At 37.3% G+C, this 21,172-nt stretch overlaps 1 protein-coding gene across 3 annotated transcripts in view; it reads left to right on the plus strand.

Annotated features, from left to right (window-relative positions):
• The first annotated feature begins 179 nt into the window (after nt 1–179).
• The window catches only part of FKBP15 (FKBP prolyl isomerase family member 15), an 88,986-nt gene continuing 67,993 nt past the window's right edge, over nt 180–21,172 (plus strand). For 2 of the 3 annotated variants that reach the window (XM_051980014.1, XM_051980015.1), the window contains exons 1-6: nt 180–379; nt 8,537–8,652; nt 10,207–10,300; nt 12,022–12,091; nt 13,809–13,883; nt 14,456–14,554. In XM_051980014.1, the coding sequence (XP_051835974.1) occupies nt 327–379; nt 8,537–8,652; nt 10,207–10,300; nt 12,022–12,091; nt 13,809–13,883; nt 14,456–14,554 (507 nt within the window). In that variant the 5' untranslated portion in view covers nt 180–326. Of the gene's footprint in view, nt 380–8,536; nt 8,653–10,206; nt 10,301–12,021; nt 12,092–13,808; nt 13,884–14,455; nt 14,555–21,172 lie in introns of those variants that run through there. The other variant, XM_051980016.1, reaches the window with a different exon arrangement.

The following is a 21,172-nucleotide window of genomic DNA, read 5'->3' on the forward strand; positions in this document are numbered from 1 at the left end:
ACCTTTACCCCCGCCCCCTTCTGGGGTCCATCCAATCACCACGCCGCTCCTCCCTCCTCCTTCCCACCTTCCACGCCCCATTGGCCGCAATTGGGCCGGCACGATTTGCGTCACGTGATACGCGAGCTCACGTGGCTTCCCTTGCCGGCCTCTAGCCCCACTTTCTTATTCCCTCCCCCCTTTCCTTTTGCCGGGTCTTCTCTTTAGAATTAGCGGCGTCCCTTCTCCTGTCCTAGCCGCCGGAAAGCAGGGCGGGGGACGCCGCGGCATTTTTACGACACCGGCGGCTGTCCCCATTCCTCCCCAGAAGCGACGGCCTAGGCGCAATGTTCGGGGTTGGCGATGAGGATGACGCCGACTTCCTCTCCCCCAGCGGCGGGTGAGTGCCTGGCCCGGGGAGGCGGCTTCGGACCGCCGCGAGCTGGGTCCTTTTTCGTGAGAGGCCTTCCCTGCTACCCGACTTCCGGCTCCCTTCCCGCCCCTCCCCCTCCCAGGCACATCCCCTTCACTCTCCTTCCACCGTAGCCCATCATCATGACTTCTCGGTGAAGCCCCTCAGGTCTTCCTTCCCTTTCCTTCTCCTCATCCACTACAAAGTCCGGTTGGGCGGCTCCGACTGGTCCCCCCAACTTCCTCCAAAGTTTTCCTCCTCCCGTCCCGGTCCCCACCGTTCTCCCGCCCTCCACTGCCTCTTTCTCCTTTTTCCCTGAAATTGGAATGCCGGAGATCCCTGCGAACCCCAGCCTATCCCTGCCTCACTTGGTACAGATTGAGAAAATTGAGGCCCATCTTGGGAGCCTGGGGAGAGTTATGCAGGAGCTGAGACCGACTCGGGCTTCCTGACTCCCAGTACGGTGCTTTTCAGCCTCCTCAGGCTTCCTCTTTCCCATTTTTGGTTTCTCATCCTGTATCTGGAAACTCAAGTCCTGCCCCTCCGACTTTTGGACGGTGGAACCACGGCGTCCCTTCTGACATGTCATCCTCCCCCCAACTCTTCCATGCTGAAAACCTGAGGGTTAGAGTTCACTCTTCTCAGATATAGTTGCCTGGCATTTGAATCTGGCCTCAGGGATGCCGTGCATAAAGCTCGCTGTCTGAAGTCTCCTTACTGGCTGTCAATTGGCCTCCATTTGCCTCAGTGTCCTCATCTGTAAAATGAGGATAATAGCATCTTCTAGAGTTGTGAGGATCAAATGACCTTATAATTGTAAATGGCTTAGCATACAGAATGTATTATGTTAGTATACCTACTACCTATGTGACCTTGGGCAATTTTCTGTAAAATTAGGGGGATAGATTAGTTGATCTTTAAGGTATCCTACTTCCAACTCTGTATCTCGGATCCTAAGAATTTTATTTGTTGCATCAATCAGTAGTTAAATCATCAATCAGCTAACCAGTTATTCCTTTGGAATTCTACTGCATAGTACATGTTCTCATTACCACATGACTGTATTATTTCAATAAACATTAAACCCTTATGGTTGTGCTAGGCATTGGGACCCAAAACCCAAAAAGCTTAGCATACAGAATGTATGTTATTATCTGCTACCTTTGTGACCTTGGGCAATTTTCTGTAAAATGAAGGGGATAGACTAGTTGATCTTTAAGGTATCCTTCCAAGTCTATCTGCCATTCTAAAAAAGTTATTTGTTGCATCAATCAGTAGTTTAATCAATCAGTTAATCAGTTAGTAAATGTTAATTAAACCCCTGAGGTTGTGCTAGGCACTGGGACACAAAAAGCATACAGAATGTATTATGTTATTATTATTACCTGTTACCTACATGACCTTAGGCAATTTTCTGTAAATTGAAGAGGATAGACTAGTTGGTCTTTAAGGTATCCTGCTTCCAACTCTGTATCTGCCATCTTAAGAACCTTATTTGTTGCATCAGTCAGTAGTTAAATCAATCAGTTAATCAGTTATTCTCTTTGGAATCCTGCCATCACCATAGTACATGTTCTCATTACCATCTGACTGGAATATTTCAATAAGCAGTTCGATTCAATAAACATTGATTATGCCCTATGGTTGTGCTAGGCTTTGGGACCCAAACTAGAAGAAAGATAGCCCCTGCCCTTAAGGAGATTACAATGTAAGAGCACTATACCCAAAATGAAGCTAGAGAAGGGGGTCTGGGAAAAAGGGAGAAACACTCAGTTCCCTGTAATACAAACCAAGTAAAGTTGCTAATGGAAAGTGGACAATTACCAGCAAAGTTCTGATTTGAGCTATGTAGAGGAAGGTTGTAGGGAAAGTCCAGCTTTTTATGACCTCATTTGGAATTTTCTTGGCAAAGATCCTGGAGTGGTTGGCCATTTCCTTCTCCAGATCATATTACAGATGGGGAAACTGAGGCAAAAAGGATGAAGTGAATTGCTTAAGATCCCAAGACAAGTGTCTGAGGCCAGATTTGAACTTAGGAAGATGAGTCTTCATATCTCTTAAGCTTGGCACTCTATCCATTGTGATGTTTGGTTGGCCCATATATAGAACTTACTATGCCATTTTCATGTTAATTACTGTACAAACATTTTATCCTCCCAACAACCCTGGGGGGTAGGTGTCATTTTTATCCTCTTTTTAGAAACAACTGAGGCAAACGCTTTAAGTGATTTGTCCTGGGTCACATAGCTAGTGTATATCTGGGACTAAATTCAAATCCACCTCTTCCTTTGCCACCCACTTAGCTGCCTAAAGCTAAATCTGCCTGAAAGAGGTTTGAATCTCTTGAAAGGGATTCTTGGATTTCACCGATTTAGACCAAACCAAGGTAGTTGTTTTACCTGCCCCCACCTTCCCCTCTTTCAACTTTCTGGCTTCTAACCTCTCTTCATCTTTGCTTCTCTGAATCCATGAATCTTCATGAATTTCTGATAGTAATCTCTCCTAATATTGTTTAATAAACAAAATACTTGTTTAAGTAAAAATTGTCTTAATCATTATGCATTATATGCCTTGTTGGCGTATGACTTAAATTGGAAGAATTAAGATCCTTTTGGAAGAACAATTCCTCCATTTGACTGGAGATGCTGGGCTAAAAAATGAATAGTTTAATTAGCATCTGATAATGGTTAATGTGTAAATAAGCTTTTCCATAGCTTTATGGGGATGTTGAGTCAAAAAAATGACTTTCTGGAGTGGTTGCTCTTACCATTTTCCTTACTTGGGATGTTGAATAATGGAGACTAAATGTCAGGTGATCTGGGGGAGAAAATTAATCTTGGAATTTCAGAATTTTCCTGTATGGGGTGTGTTCCACTGGGATTTTTCTTTTCTCTTTGAGGCATTTGGTGCTATAATGGATAGAGGGCAGGGCCTGGTGTCACACCAGAATTTAAATTTTGTCTTCAACACTGTCTCAGTTTCCTCAACTGTAAAATCAGAATAACAGTAGCACCTCCTTAGGTATTTTGGTAGATCTAACAGATAATAATTTTAAGGCAGATGCTATGTAAATGTTAGCTATTATTGTTAATCTTATTAGAAAATCATCTTTGAAAGTGGAGGCCTCCTTTCAGTTAAAAATTCTTAAGTTTCTTCCTGCTCTTGAGAGCAGCCTAATCTCTGTTTTTACAACTTTATAAGCTCCTTTTCTTTGAGTTGTAAGGCTATTTTTTCCCCTTGGTAATATCAATCAATAGACATTAATCATCAAATTTATCATTACTCTTCTCCACAACTTCTTGAAATGTGTAAGCACCTTGAAGGCAGTAATGATATCCTTTTGTCTTTATAGCTCCCTGGTTTAACGGATTGTTCAATTGTGTGTGTGTGTGTGTGTGTGTGTGTGCGCGCGCGCTTCTCTCCCCAGAAGAATATGCTTATGTGTAATAAATTATAAAGTAGCTGCTTTGACCTTTTTTCTTTAGATTTTTGTCCTCAAATCTCTCCCTACTGATCTTTTCTCCTGTAGTGAAATTACAATCTCTGTTACAAGCTTTGAGGCTTTTCTTCATTTCTCAACATGTAGGATAGTTAGATCATTACCCTGCCAAAACCAGAAAACATAAAGAATATTTCTTTTTCTTTATCCCCTTGTCCCCCAAAATTATTACTAGTTTCTATATACTTCCTATGGAACAAAAGTAAAACATTTAGAAATCACAAACTTTTGTAGCTGTCTTTTAAATCAGAAACTTTTGGAAACTGGTTTTTCCCCTTTTATAATTTCATTAAATTAAGGGTATCATAGGATGATACAGGGATCATCAGAAATCTTTTCCCCACCAGCTTGGTATTGGTTGGTTAATGTCTAGTCCTGGCCAGTAGCAGTACCCCAGATTTTTTACTTTGACTCTTACACTCCTCTTGAGCAGGTTGGTGGCACAGTGATTAGAATAATGGGATTCAGGAAAACCGGAGTTCAAATCCTTCTTCTGCAGTTTATTTGCTGTGTAATCTGGGCAAGTCATTTAATCTCTGTGGGTTTTAGTTTTCTAATCCATAAAATATGAATAATAATGGCTGGGTTGTGGAGATGACATGAGATATTCTAAAGCACTCTACAAAATGTGAAGTTCTATCATTACTATATAAATTTAAGTATACCTAATTGGTTTCTTTACCAAAGACAGCAGTAATTTAATCCAATCTTATATTTGTGGGATGTCTATCATGATCTAGTTACTAGAAAAGAGACAAAGATTAAATAATAGCTCATATTTAAATGGAACATTTTACAGAACAGTAGCTATTTGCCCTTTTTATCATTGAGATCCTGAGGGGTTACCTTAAAGCTAGCTCTTAAACCCACTCCCTTTGACTTCAGCCATGGGAGCCTTTCTACTAAATGTACTTTCAGGGCTTCTGACCTCTTGGAGTTTACAATCTGATTGTTAAGGGAGGAGAATAGTTAAGTACTCAGAATAGTACTGACCTTGATTAAACAGGGCAGGGCAGGGCAGGACTGAGATCTCAGGAATTGCTGATTTGCCAGATCTCCTACTGCTGTCAGGAATTTTTAAAGATTTACTCTTCCTAACTTTGTATACAAAGTGATACTGTGGGACCCATTCTTCTACAATGTTTAAAGTACATAGTTGGCACACTTGAGCCTTGCCTTGTCAAGAATTTTTAGTTCACTATATTCTTCAATCTGTTCATCTGTAGTGTATGCTCCATCTTAACAAGAATGACACTGAAATTGTATTTTGAGTTTATAGGCCATAATTACTAGATAGATACAAGGCATTGATAACTTATTCACCAGAAACAACAATAAAAAAGAATGCATAGCTTAGTAAGATTCATTGAAAAAGCACATATGAATAACTTTTCTTGATAAGGAGAGGAAGAGTTAAATTACAGTATAAGAACTTTAAAATAAGTGAGCAGGAGCTTGGTGAAAGAGGAAGTTTATCATGGTGTTTGCCTAGGGGCAGGAAGAAGGAAGAAGGAACCAATCTACCCTGAAGTAGAATTGGCAAAAGGCATTTTTATCTCTTCTATCTTTGTTCTATATTGTTCTTGAACATATACTATAATGCTGGCCCTCATTATTGTAGGGCCTCAATCTTATTTAACGCTTTTAACTGATTTTTTTTACTGTAATCTTTGTTGAAAGTAGGAGGGATTAGGTTGGGAAAGAGTAAAGCCAAAATTGTCAACTCAGAGTTGCCATCAGTATTAAAATAAGACTTAGAATGAATTGTCCAAGGATAAAGCCCACCAACACATTCTATACAGTAATAACAAAATCAAGGAGGATGTAATAAGGAAGTATAATTCAAAATACCTACAAAATACATACAAAATCTGGGAATCATCTACCTACCAGGGCAATACATCTACAAAACACTCCTTAAAAAATCCCAACTTAATAATTTGTCATGTTTGTGACTAGATATGCCCATATAATTAAAATGTTGATACTCCCTAGATAAATTTACAGTTTTAATACTATATGAAACTACCAAAGGGATGCTTCATATATTGAATTATTCAAAGTCATGAATGATAAGTACTTTATTCACATGAAAACTTCCCTGTACTTGTAATGTGTTTATCCCACAACCGAAACTGGTCCACAATCAAACTTGGTGTCTCTTTCTTTATAACAAATATTCATTATAGAAAAAGTGGGAATTCCTTGCCCACATAGAATTTAAAATTTGTGATAGAATAAATACATTTAAAAAAAGGAAAGTAGACTAGATATCAATAATGCAGGACACCTATAGAAGATGAGTGGTAGAATATCTCCTAAATTGAAAAAGCTTCTGGCTGTGATTTTACTTTTTGGTAGCTCTTACCATCATCACTCTCCTCCTTAATAAGTTTCAGTGGTTTCTTTGATAAAGTATAAACTTTTTAGCTTAGCTTTTAAAGCCCTGCACATCTGAATCCTAACTTTTCCTTCTTTGTTATGTATTTTTCCCCTTCCCTCATTCTACAAGTTAGCCAAACTAACCTTTTTTTTTCCTCATACATTCCATCTCCTCTCTTTTCCTTTCCATTGATTCTCATGCCAGATGTGCATGGCTTTCCCACTCCATTTCCTCAACTCTCTCTTCTTTCAAGATGATGCTCCAGCATCTCCTTTCCTGTTCCCCCAACTGTTAGTACCCCCCTTTTTACTTTGAATGAATTCTGTATATACGTAAAAGCATTTATATAGAGATGTTTCTGTTTTCCCCATTTGTAAGGTAAGCCGTTTGAGATGAAAGGTTGTTTCTTTGGATCCCCACGTCTGATACCACAGTGCATAGGGATAGTTAGTAAAGATTTGTGGCTTCATTGAAGAGGAGCTGGAAATGTAATGCCAGAGAAACGGAGCAAGATAGAGATTAGAGAATGATTTAGTAATTTATTAAATGGAAGAGATTTACTGGGACCAAATGGATCCATGGTTTGGTCCCAGGGCTGAATGAGACTATCGTCTCAAAGAATCCAGCAGTGAATGTCAGATACAAGATTCTTTTATAGGGTAACAAGAACAATGACATAATGGAGGGTACCTGGATGGGGATGAACTAATGGGGGGAGATACCTAAGATGACATAATGGGAATACTGAAGAGGCTCCTGATATTCTAATTATGTCTAAAATGGATAAAGACCTTTATCCCATCAAACATTAAGAGGGAATAAGTATAGCCTAAGGTCTAAGATATAAGACTTTTATCCTATCACACATTAAGTGGGAATGGTTATTACCTGGGGCAGAGTAACTAAATAGGACAATTAGGGAAACTGGGTCAGGACATTAAAAGGGAACTGTGGCACAGCAGAGAGAGGCTTCAACTATAGAAGCAATGTTATTACTTGATGGCTACAGTGAAACAGGTTTTTCCACAAATGGTAGAGCAAAAGAGAAAACATGGAAACTGGTCAGGGTAAAATGGGTTTTGGGCACATTAGGCCATTTGGATTACCAGAGTGAGTGGGCAGAGTAGTTATCATAATAACCAACTATGTCTTGTGTTATGTTCAAAGGTTTTGGCTAATCATAAGTGCAGAGTTGAGCATTGCTTTGGAATCAGGCTGGGGTTAGAATCCTGCTTTTCCCACTCTTTGCAACTCTGAGCAACTTAGTTTTTCCCAACCTTACTTTTGGTATCTGTAAGATGAAATTTATATCACTTAGTTCCTAGGTTTTTGTGAATATTGAGATGTGTATAAAATGTTTTGTGAATAGACAGAAGTCTATGAATGTGAGAAAATAGTGCATTTTATGGGCTATCATCTAAAAGAGGCTGGCTGATCATTTGTCCTTTTTTTTTTTGTTTGGGGTTTTTGTTTATTTTGGGAGGAAGTTGGGGTTAAGTGACTTGCCCAGAGTCACACAACTAAAGTCACACAACTTAAGTGTTAAGCATCTGAGGCCATATTTCAATACAGATCCTCCTGACTCTCAGGCCAGTATTCCATCCACACTCCCATCCACTGCATTTAGCTGCCCCACCACTTGTCTTTCAAAAGGATTTGTTTTAACTGGAGTTTGAGAATGATCATTTGAAAAATATGTATGTTCCTAATTCAGGGATATGTACATTTAGGTGGTCCTCAATTTAAGTACCTTAAATTTACCTTTATTCTATATATGCCAAGAGGTAAAAGCAGAAATCAAAAAATGGAGAGCTAAAAGAGGGATCACAGTGCTATAGTGACTATATTTTCTGAACCAAAAATCTGAATGTGTGGTTTAACTTTTGAGAAGCATTTTTAAAAATGTATTTTATTTGAATCATAAATTTGAAACTCTCTAGAAAATTCAATAAAGATAAATTGATCCTATACTTACAGATTACTGAGCTCAGCCCTTAGCTCATACAACAGAGAAAACAGTCCTGTGTAAGGGAAGTGACTTGCTCACAATCATGAAAGAAGAGCAGGCCATCTGTTGAGCACCTTTAAAGACTGCTTTCAGCAGGCTAATCTAGAGAATGGGTGTTCTTGTGAGTCTTGCATGGCATGATGTGTGTCAAATGGTATTTGAGGAGGCTTGAACTTGAGTTGTTTCTGTAATGTCTTAGGCATGTGATGTGTTTAGATTGTGAAGTATCATGAATGCTTCCTTTTCTTTCGATAGAGCTAAATTGGCTTCTCTCTTTGGACTGGATCAAGTGGTTGTAGGCCATGGAAATGAATTCTTCCAGTATACAGCTCCAAAGCAGCCTAAGAAAGGCCAAGCAATAACAGCAGCTGGTAAGTTTACTGTTAACTCTCAGTAACTGAGAGTCCAAAACACTGGTAGGCAACCTTTTAGTTAGCTACAAAGAGGCTTCTCCCTGTTTTTCTACTCCAAGTGGGTGTGTGAACTACATAATCTGATCTGCCACTTTTGACTCACTGGTGATTTTATCAGTATAAGGAATTCTCAGTGAAGAATCCTTCCACTTAGCAGATTAGCAGCAGCTCTCCAATTTATAATCTTAGACAGCTGTCTGGTGCATTGTAAAATCATGTGATTTAGCCAAGGTGACAAAGTCCATCATGTATCAAAGGTAGAACTTGAACCCACGGCTTCTTGCCTCTGAGGTAACTCTGCTTTCATTATGCCAATGCTAACTTTTAACTTATTACTTTTTTAGGGTTCTTCACTTTCTTTGTGAGCCAAGCTGTTCTTCCTTTTCTCTCAGCTTTGGAATATCATGTTTAACCCATGTTGAATTACTTGCTTTTTAGGGGAGAGGAAGGTGGAGAGAAATGGAGAAAAATTTGGAACACAGGTTTTACAAGGGTGAATGTTGAAAATTATCTTTGCATGTATTTTGAAAAATAAAAAGCTATTATTATTATTTTTTAAATCTTTCTGTAGATCCTAATATACATGTTGGAGACCTCTGTCCTAAATTCTAGTATGTGTCACTTTTGACTTGGGTACAAGTTGTCAGCCCCTGACCTAAAGCACTGTTGTCCAAATTCAGTCCTGGCAAGGATTTGAGGGATTCTGCCATTTTACCTTCCCTTCCTTCATTTGAAAATGAAAGTAAACGGGGCGCTGTACATTTATATTGAAGTCCTTGAGAGAGTAAAGGGACAACCTGACTCTAAAGTTTGTTAGAAAAAGAAACATCAGGGCACTTTTGCCCCTTCTCTACTTAGAAGAATAACAGTAAGCGGGGAGAGGATTCATCAGCCACCTTGAAGAGACTTAGTGGGTTAAAGAATTAAAATTTATCAAGAACATACAATTTCAGATATTTTTGATATATTACTTTAGTGAAATTATTTTTCTCTTTTATTCTTTATGGCTCAGGATAAAGGAAGGAATAACAATGGAAACTGTAGGTGAGATAAAAACAAATATTAGCAATAAAGGCAGACCACTGACTTTAAGAATTGGGGGGAGACACACACATACACACAAGTACACACACATACATACGGTCACACAACTGGAGGAGGAGTGAGAAAGGAAAATAGAGAACAGAAACAAAAGCAAATACTTTAGGGAAATTAAAGAAAATTCAATGATTTGTGTGTGCCCTACTGTAGCCATCAAAAGAATTTAAAATAACATATAACCTTGGGCAGGTGATTACTAACAATTCTTGTCTGCAGATTGTTCATCTAGAACCTGTCTTACTGTAATTACCTGATTATAAAAATTAAATGATATTATGTATAAGACAAATTCTTGAAAAAATCTAAAAGAGGATACAAATATGAACGTGAGATATATATTTGAGGTTGATTTGAGTGCAGAATACTTGTCTAGGTATGAAATAAATGAAGTCCCAATTTCTTTCTTTCTAGCAAATCAGCCAGCACAGAAAACTCCTCCAACTGCAGCCCCTGGTGGAACTTCTACAGTCTTATTAGCTGCCACAGCAGTCCATGCATACCGATTGTAAGTAGCTAATAGAATATGCTATGAAAGGATGAGAATACCTCTGTTTATGTAGCATTTCTCAGTTTCTTCACCTATAAAATGAAAGGGTTGGGTTAGATGATTTTTAAAAGATGTATTGGTACAGCTAGGTGGTGCAGTGAATAGAGTACCAATCCTGAAGTCAGGAGGACCTGAGTTCAAATCTGGTCTTAGATACTAAACACTTCCTACCTGTGTGACCCTGGGCAAATCACTTAACCCCAACTGCCTAAAAAAAAAAAAAAAAAAAAAAATTGCTGCCTTCTGTGTTTATATTAGTCATTTCCCTTTCTATCTCCATCCTCATCCACATTGAACCCTTTCTTATAACAGAAACATTTAAGCAAAGCTCAGTGGCCATGTCTGATAGTAGATCCATTTAAAGGGTGTGTGTGTGTGTGTGTGTGTGTGTGTGTGTGTGTGTGTATCATGAGTACGTAATCATACTTATAAGTTTAATCTGTATCATTTACATATTCTCCATCACTTTCTTAAGTCTAGCCAGGTAACAAACAGTAAATCAAGTTTACTTTATTTGTAACTTGCTGATTTCCAAGGTATAATCACCGATACTGAAAAGGTAACAATAGTTAGCCTGTTGCATCTGGCTCTAACACACTGCTATGCGTACCTATCCATTGAGAGGAGGACAGTGTATTTTTTATGAGTTCACCAGGTTCCTAATATTTTATAGTAACCCATGCTTCAGAGCTGAAGTTCTGGCTTCTATAGACAAGGTTCATTGTTAGGCTTTTCATAAAATCTCCTCTTTTGGCTTATGCCTTCATCCAGTATTTCCCCTGAGAACTTGTGGGTTTGATTCATGTTCTAATTTTCCCCAGCAAAGAAAAGAGCCTCTCAGCTCCTGTACAAGCACTCAGGCTGGTCTACCGTCAAATATAGGAGAGGCTTTGTTTCACCTGACCAAAAAAATGTAAAGGTCCAAAACATTTAAAATACTTCCTTCTTCTCTAGGGAACCCTGCTTAACTTATACTCTCTTGTTCTTGAATAAAATTGAACTCCTACCCTGGGGTTGAGTCTCATGCCTTTGATACTCCTCCTTCCCTGCTGCCAAGGGACTCATCACTACTGCTTGTGACCATGTATGGCCATTGCAAAAACATAGCCTTCATCTCTCCATGGGACTGACTATAAATGTGTAGCATCTCCAGCTTCACTCTCTTTCACATCTCCCTCTTCCCCCTTATCCCATCTCTTCCTTTATGTTGAGGATGTACCATTATACCTTCTAGGTGATTAAAAAAAATTTCAGTTGTGAGATACTCACCTTTCTGATGATTGGCTAATTTCCTTTAGGGATAGTTCTTACTCCTACTAAGTCATTTTTGTTATTTTCAAAAGAGGTTTTATTGATGCTTTTCTTTTCATCACAGTTATTTCACACACATTGGACCCTCTTTAATGAAAAAGGAAAACAATAAAATAAAAGCCTGATACAATGACTACCACAAATGATAGCATATGCAAGATTTCTCTCTAGTTGTCCTCAGTCTTGCTGCTATGAGTGGGAGTGCTGTATTAACTATGTGCTCCAGGCCTTGCCTAATTTTTCCAGTTAGACAAAAGCTTGATTTCCTTCGTGATCTTACGTCTACATTGTTGCAGTCATTGTTGAGCTACTCATATCTACTTATTTACTTTGTAGCATTTTATTAAGCAATTTTTCTGTTTCTTTAGCACAAATGGTCAATATGTGAAGCAGGGAAAATTTGGTGCTGCAGTCCTGGGGAACCACACTGCCAAAGAGGTGAGAAGGGCCCTGATTCTCTGTACACCTGCATGTGTTCCAAGTCTTAGTGCAGATTTAAGCCACTCACAGCTTTCAAAAGCTACTCAAGCTTTTGTGTATGTAAATACACATGTATATACACTTATACTTGTTTATTGTTCACATATTTGTATTATATGTGTGATGTACAATGTATTCTGTGTGCACATATGCATGCATGTGTGTATATTGACATTAAAGTCTATGCCCTGTCTAACAGGATGGTAGTGGTAATGCTATTTGTAACTTTATCTTGCTTTTCTGCTGCCAAGTGTGTGTTATGTAAGTTCTTAGGTGTGGAGTTTTCTTTTCAGGAAATAGATTCTCTTTCAGTTAAAACTGCTGAGGTGGCAGTTGTCATTTGATCTTGCCCTGTGTCTTTGTTGGCCTTGTGGTGAGGATGATTGTTTACTTGGTGATTGTGAGTCTAGATCATAGTAAATAATTTTCTGTTCATTCTTGTGACTAAGCCATTTTGTGTTTCCCTTTTTTTTTTATTTGAGTCTTAAGAATTTAGAATTTAAAAGTAAGCTAGTTAGAACATTTCCTTTTCTGCTTATTTCATCAGCAATATTTATTGTTGTAGATGGAGAGTATTTAATAAGCTCTTACATAGGATCACAAAGTCCTAATGGCAGAAGGGAGAAATCCAAAATCTTAAATTAAGTATTTTTGACTTTAGTGTCATTCCTTTAGGGTACTCTGTCCTCATTCTAATAAGGAAGCTCTTATATGAAGCATTTTGTAAATTCATCTTTAATATCTTTCATAACCACTTTTTTTAACCAAATTTATTTTTTTGTAACATCCAAATGAACTTCGAAGATACAATGGAGTCTGTACTACTTTTCCAACTCATTCATCAGATTGTGGCCCTGGCTCTTTCTCAGAAGACCTCCCCAAATTTTTTGTTACTTTTATTTTTTATTGTTTTGGTCCATTGTGTCAGGGTAGCCATATTTAATGTGGATTCAATATAATTTCCTTCAAGATTTAAGTCATCCTTTTTTAGCTAAAAATGAGGAATGATGTAAACAACACCTTATTTCATGTGCATTCTTTGGATAGATTTTTTTACTCAATAAATTTCTGATTTTAAGAAGTGAACTGCCTGAGTTCAAATCTGGTCTCAGACACTTAATGTTTGCTAGCTGTGTGTGACCCTGGGCAAGTCACTTAACTCCAGTTGCCTCACTAAAAAAAAAAAGTGAACTGTTCCCTTGAATAAAAGCTTTAATAGAGAAGTGACCATATACAGACCTCATCATGTACTGAAAGTTGAAGTTATAATACCTTTGATCATATTTTGCATGTGACTATGGGTTATGCAAATTGTTCCTTTTTACTTTTGCATACTTGTCATGCTGGAGCTTTTTTTCTTCTTTCCAAGGGCACCATCTCACTTTTGGAAGCATTAATTCAGTTGTGTAAGTTCTGTTGCATTAGTGGGATTACTTTAAAATTCGAATATAACACATAAAATAGAATGTGTTTAGTTGTATAGAGAGATATGAAACAATATGTAGAGAACAAAATTGCAAGGAAAAGTGGAAAAGGAGGTGATAATTCCTTAGGAAAGTTAGGAAGCAGTCTGAGATCTTTATAAGTTTTAGCTATGGGTATCTGCCAATGTGGATTCTCTGTTCACTTTTTGCTTTCTCTTTTTTTTTCTTATTCCATCTTTGGTGGACTTCAGTACAGGATTCTCATTTACATAAGTCAACAACAGCCAATCACCTCTGCCAGGATTCATTCAAACTTTGAACTGACGGTAAGAAACATTGAATATCTCTACATTGTATGCTGATCATTCTATATACCTTGGGATAACTTTCTAAAGAAGCACAAAGAATTAAGATAATGTTCCATTGCTGCATCCCACTACTTACCTTCATCTTCCCTGTAACCACTAGAACCTTTCCTAAGTGGCTGTGGAATAGAAACAGGAATTGAGAATTCAGAAAGGGATGCCTTCTTTGACATTTTGATCAAGGTATTGACAATAATATTAGACAATGGGATTTGTCAAATGTAACTTGTGAGTGAAAGTGAGGGGTGGCTAGCTGGTGCAATAAGAGTGCTTAGAGATGGGAAGACATGTTCCAGAGTTCAAATCTGGCCTCAACTATTACTAGTGTGCAAACCTTGGTAACTCACTTAATGCTGTGTGCTTTAGTTTTCTTATCTGTAAAATGAGTTCAAGAAGGAAATGGCAAATGAAAATCCCAAATGGGATCATAAAGGTGAGGCATGACTGAAAAATAACTCAATAACAATAAAAATTTAGGAATCTCACATGATTTATTGTTTTTTTTTTTCTATACTACTGTTTTTTTTCTATAGGTACAGCCTAACAACTATAGCACCTTTTATGATGACCAGAGACAAAATTGGTCCATGATGTTTGAGTCAGAAAAGGCTGCAGTGGATTTCAATAAACAGGTAGTTTGTTGAAAATGTTTAATGATGCATAACTATAAAACAGTGAGATTGATTTCCTCCATACTGTTTTAAAGGTCATTCCCCAAAAGAAATCTAGAACTGTTTTAAGCAATAATCTTATCAACTTAAAATGTAGTTTTCCGCTAGAACTTTTTCACCTGGAGAGATTTAGAATGCTTGGAGTTTACAGCTCCACAGAGCGATATAAGATCAGAGGCTGCTATATTTTTCTTAATGTCAGATATGAAAAAACTAATTGTATTACTTTAACCTGAAACAGTTCAGAAAAATGACTTACGTGATTTTTAAAAATTGTATTATCTATTTTTATTCACCTTTTTTTCTGAATATTGACACCTCACCCCACCCCCACCCATTCCTTGTAGAAAGTAGAAAGAGGAGAATAAAGACATTTGCCAAGTCTGAGAGTCTGTGCAGTGTGCCCAGATATTGCTGTTTATAAGTTATTGGTATCTATAAATGGATTTATTTCTTTGTACTTGTTTTGCTTCTTCAAGGAAAGGAGGAAGATATAATTTCTCATCTATTCAAAGATGAACTTTTTTTTTTTTTTTAAAGAAAATACCTTCTCCCTTCCCTCCCCCATCTAAATATATTGTATTTCTAAAAGTTGTCCCAACTTAATAAAACTTTTGGGATACAAGTAGGTACGAGAAATACTGTTTAGTTAAAACAATAGCACTTTGCAATTTAATTCAGTAATCATCAATTGAACATCTGTGACCAATGCCTGATAATGTGACTATAAAGAGGAAATTCATCCCTGCCTTTCAGGAGCTCACATTTTACTAGTGAAAAATAGCACACATTAATATGAGTAAATACGACATATTTACAAAGGCATTTGATTACAAAAGATATACAAAATAGTTCCATTGTTGAGAAAAGGCCCAACAAGTAAGGGGATCCGAGGGGCCCTCCCATAAGAGGTTCAGATACTTATTTAATAAAAAAAGCTGGAGAGATCTCTAGAAGCAAAGCAAAGTTTATTATACTTTCTCTCAAGAATCTGGTATCCTACCCTTTGAGCAGTAATTGAAGGGAGGAGGTACCGTAGGGGGCAGGGTCAACACTTTTAATCCCTAACACAAATACCCCTTCCCACCACTGACCCTCATCCTTATTGGCTGAGGATCTTATATTCTAAAGGTGGGAACTATCCAAGAAATTGAACTTGACCAATAAGTACATAGTTGCCCATATTTGACCTAAACAGAAGATACTGATGTCATAGGAGGATAACAAGGGGACTTAAATATGTCCTTAGGAGGATAGCAGGGAGGGGGCTTAAGTATGCCCTTGACTTAATGCTTAAAGTCCTTCAGGCCTACTCAAACTTTGTAATAGATGAAGCCTTACTCGATTTTCACAACTGTCTTGAAAGATCTCACCTCATCTTGCTCATCATCAATTGAACATCAGTGATCATGTGCCTGACACTGTGACTATAAAGAGGAAAACCATCCCTGCCTGTCAGGAGCTCACATTTTACTAGTGAAAAATAGCATGCATTAACACGAGTAAATACGACATATTTACAAAGGCATTTAATTACAAAAGATAAACAAAATAGTTCCATTGTTGAGAGAAGGCCCAACAAATAAGGGGATCTGAGGGGCCCTCCCATATGAGAGGTGCTGCTTGAGCTAAGCCTTGAAGGGACTCTAAGGATTCCGTGGATAGAAGGAAGCCCTGAACAGAGTATTCTAGAGGAGGCACAGCCCCTACAAAGATCTAGAAGGAGGAGGTAGAAGGTCTTATGGGGGAACATCTGGGAGGCCACTTTGGCTAGAGCATAAAATTTGTGAATTCATATTCTGTGAAATATAACTGGATCTTCTTGAGGAGAAGAGCTATATAGTCAGACTTATGCTTTAGGAATTCCATTTAGGTAGCTCTTTGGAGGATGGATTAGACTAAGAATGAATAAGGACATGAAGGATTGGGTCACCAAGTATTTGTTGAGCATGAATTCAAGATTGTGAAACTTAAGTGACAGGAAGAATAGCTAAACTCTCAAAAGAAAGAGGAAATTAAGAAGGGTGTGTTTAGAGTAAAGAAAATAAGTTCTTTTGGAAACTTTGAGTACCTGTACTCTCCCAGTGTTATAATACAACATAATGTTAAATTGAGGTTTTTCTGAGTAGATTGAAAGTTCAATCAATTATTTCCAGTGTTGGGAGTCTTGCTTGAGGAACAGCAAGTTGACCATTATCATTGGATCAAAGATCCTCCCATATGTTTCCCCATAAGACTTTCCACCTCCTCCCTCTGGGTCTTCGTAGGGGCTATGCCTCCCCTAGAATACTCTGTTCAGGGCTTCCTTCTATCCACTGGAATCCTTAGAGTCCCTTTATGAATATAAAGTATAAGAAAGAATGGTGATAGAAGGAATGAGCTGGGGAAGGAGATGGGGAGTTCGACATAGTTCTATTCTCACTTAAATTCAGTTTCACAGTTTAGAGGAGGATGAACTGGCATGGGGAAAGACTTGAAGCAGGAAGAACAACCAGTGACTATGGTAGTGGTCCAGGTGTGAGGTGATAGAGACTTGCATCAGGTGGGGGTAGGTCAGAGGAGACATAGGGGCATATACAAAGGATAGTATGAAGGTAAAATTTGGCAATTGATGGGTATAAGAGATGAAAGAAAATGTGAACTCAGGGATGACACATGAATGGCGGACCTGACTGATTAGAAGAAAAGCAGTTTTCTCAACAGGAATAGGGTAGTTGGGAAGAGGGGAGGGCTTGAAGAAAGGATAATGAGATCAATTTTGCATACATTTAGTTGATGTGTCAAATCTCAGTTTAGAAAATGTGTCCATTTAAACTTGTCAATGATTACAAGAATAATGGCCATTACTCAATTGATAAATGGCTGAAGGATATGAATAGACAGTTTTTAGAGAGAGACTCAGCTATTAATAACCATATGAAAAATGCTCTAAATTACTAATAATTAGGGAAGTATAAATTAAAACAAATCTTAAGGTATCACTTCATACCGAACAGATTGGCCAAAATGACAAATGCTTGAGGTAATGTGAAAAAATAGGTGTATTGTTTATAATAATGTATTGTAACACTATAAAACTAGTGTTTCTGGAAGGTAATTTAGAAAAATGCCCAAAACACTATTAAGTTGTATCTACCTTTAGGCCCAGTGATACTGTTAACTAGTTCTACAACTCTCTCTCTTTCTCTTCTCTCTCTCTCTCTCTCTCTCTCTCTCTTCTCTGCTCTGTGTGTGTGTGTATGTGTGTGTGTATTTATATATATGTATATATATAAATTTTATAGCAGTTCTTTTTTATGGTGGCAAAGAATTAGAAACTTGGGATCATCCAAGAATTGGGGAATGGTTAAACAAGTTGTGGTACATGATTGTAACGAATACTATTTTGCCATAAGAAACAAGAAAGGAGATGATTTCGAATTCTGGGAAGACTTCTACCCCAAATTGAAGGACTCTTGATGAATATGCTCTCCACCTTCAGGAAGAGGCCTGATGGTTTAAGAATGCAGATTGAAGTATACTTTCTTTTAATTATTTCTTTTCCTTAAAAAAAAAAAAAAACGGCTAATGTGGATATTTGTTTTCTTTATACTATACATATTTTAATGGGTTTTACTTTTTCTTGCCTCCTCGAAGGGAAGGAGAGAAAAAGGAAAGAGAGAGAATTTTGACCTAAAGAAAATGAAATTGAATTTTTAAAAAGGATTTAAGTTCTGATTATATAGGCAAAAATTTCCCCAAACGACTGCTCTTGAGAAACACTATGTTAACTTGTGAGAGGACTCCTGTTCCCTTCTCACATTTTCATGGATTTCCTATTATGGTTAGAATTATTTTTTAACTGCAACTCCAGCATGGTATCTTGCATGTAGTAGACAATGTTGATTTAATACCTGTAGAAAGGGGCCAAGATGGTGGAGTGAGGCCAGGAAACTGCTCAAAAACCACATGAAATCAAGTTTCTGAACAAAGTCTGAAAAGACGTAGCTTATGAAGAGATGGATTGAAATTATTCTACAGGTCAAGATAGATTGGAAGGACTTCAAGAAAGGTCAGTCTCAGTGAAATGAAAGGGATGCTCAACCCAGGTCAGATGGAGTCCAAGAGAGTCTGTGAGAGGGTATTAAACACAGCAGATCAGCAGCCAAGGCCCTTGGCCTGGCTCAGTAGCATAGTAGACTATTGGGGCAGTTTCTAGTCCCAGCACAGAAGGTAGATCCTCAGTCTGGGAAACTTGGCAACAACAGGCAAGACTAGGTCCTGGCTAATCTCTACTCTGAGCAAGAAACCAAACACAAGGGGCCCCTGTTCTCAGAGTTGAGAAGCAAATGCCGAAGCATGAGACAGAACCCCCTGGAGTACAGGACCTTGTACTCTTAAAAACCAAAAAATAGGAAAAAAGAAAAAAAGAAAATGGTCAAGAAACAGAAAAGAAACTTAACTGTAGAAAACTACTATGGTGATGGGGAATACCAAAACACCAATTCAAAACAGGATAAAGTACTCATATACGAACTACAAAGAAAAAAGTCATATTTTAAAAACCAGAACCAAGCAAATGAAAGATAATGACTCTATGAGACATCAAGAATCAGTTAAACAATGAAACAATAGAAGAAAATGTAAAATACCTCATTGGAAAAACAACTGACCTGGGAAATAAACTTAGAAGAGACAATTTAAAAATTATTGGCCTACCTGAAGGCCATAGCCAAAAAAAGAACCTGGAATTCATCAAGGGATCATCAAGGAAAACTGCCCTGGTATTCTAGAACCAGAGGGCAAAATAGTCATTGAAGAATGCATCAATCACTTCACAAGGAAAACTCCAATAAATATTGTTTCAAAACTCCAGAACTTAATCTCAAAATTATACTCAAAAAAAACTGCAGGCTGTCAGGAAAAAAAAAAAAAAACAATTCAGGATTTGGCAGTTTCTATAATATAGGAGATCATGGCCTAGAATTCCATATTCTGAGAGGCTAAAGATCTGGGATTAGAACCACGAATTAACAATGCCACCGACTGAGCATTATCTTTCAGGGGAGGAGATGGATCTTCAATGAAGTAGGGGACTTTCAATCAATTCTATTGAAAAGACCAGAACTAAAAAGAAAATTTGATCTACAAACACAGGACTCAAGAAACATATATATAGAAAGGTAAACTGGAAAGGAAAAAACCATATTATTTAAAGGTTTAATTGTTTGTATTCATAGCTGGGAAAATGATACTTGTAACTCTTGAAAACTGTATCTTTTAGTAGAGTAGTTGGAGGCATATATAGACAAGAGGGTATAAGTATAAATTGTCACTAATGTGATGATATTAAAGAAAAAGACATTAAGCAGTGCAAAAGATTATATGGAGATAATCCATAAAGAAGATGGGGAACAAAGGGGAGCTAAAATGAGATAATTAGATCACATAAAGAAGCACTAAAGCTATATTACCATAGAGGGAAAGAAGGGAGAGAGATATAAGCATTGTTTGAAGCTTAATTTCATCAGTTTGGGCTCAAAGAGGGTTTAGAAATTAATCTTATCTTATAGGGAATTAGGAGAAAAGAGAAAGAAAAGGGAAGGACTGAGTAGAAGGGAGGGCAAAAACACTTGAAGAAAGGCATAAGAGAAAGAGGCAAGAAATAAGGAATTAGAAAAGGGTAAGAGGAGAGAAGGGTGATAGAAGTGAGTGTGAATGGGATGAACACTTCCATAAAATGGAAGCAGCAGAATGGATTAAAAAACAGAATCCTACAATATGTTGTTTACAAGAAACATTTGAAACAGAGAAATATATATAGAATAAGGGTAAAAGGCTAGAACAGAATTTATTATTCTTCAGCTTAAGTTAAAAAAAAGCAGAGATAGTAATTCTGATCTCAGACAAAGCAAAAGCAAAAATAGATTTGGTTAAAAGAGAGAAGGAAGAAAACTTCACCTTGTTAAAGGGTATCATAGACAATGAAGTGGTATCGATACTAAACACGAATGTAGGAAGTAGTGCAGCTTCCATATTCTTAGAGAAGAGATTGTCAGATATAGGAAGAAATAGACAACAAAACTATACTATTAGGAGAATATCGAACTCCCCTTTTCAGAACTAGATAAATTTAACCACAAAATAATAAAGAAAGAAGTTAAGGAGATGAATAGAATTTTAGAAAAGTTAGATATGATAGACTTCTGGAGAAAATTGAATAGGGATCAAAATGTACCTTTTTCTCAGCATGTATTAGAGCATAAAACCTTATTATCAAATGCAGAAAGGCAGAAATAGTAAGTGCATCATTTTCAGATCACAATGTAATAAAAAATTACATTCAGTAAAGGGCCAGGGAAAGATAATCAAATGATCTAATTCTAAAGAATAAACAGATCAAACAACAAATCATTGAAAGTCATTTCATCCAAGAGAATAACTTAAGTTATTCTTATATTATTGAGATGTTATTCTCATTGTCATAATGAGACAAAATACCAAAACTTATGGGATGCAGCCAAAGCAGTTCTTATAGGAAATTTTATTTTATATATCTAAATAGTTACATGAATAAAATACTGAAAGAGGATATCAGTG

Source organism: Antechinus flavipes, chromosome 2, assembly GCF_016432865.1.
Source record: "Antechinus flavipes isolate AdamAnt ecotype Samford, QLD, Australia chromosome 2, AdamAnt_v2, whole genome shotgun sequence".
NCBI lineage: Eukaryota > Metazoa > Chordata > Mammalia > Dasyuromorphia > Dasyuridae > Antechinus > Antechinus flavipes.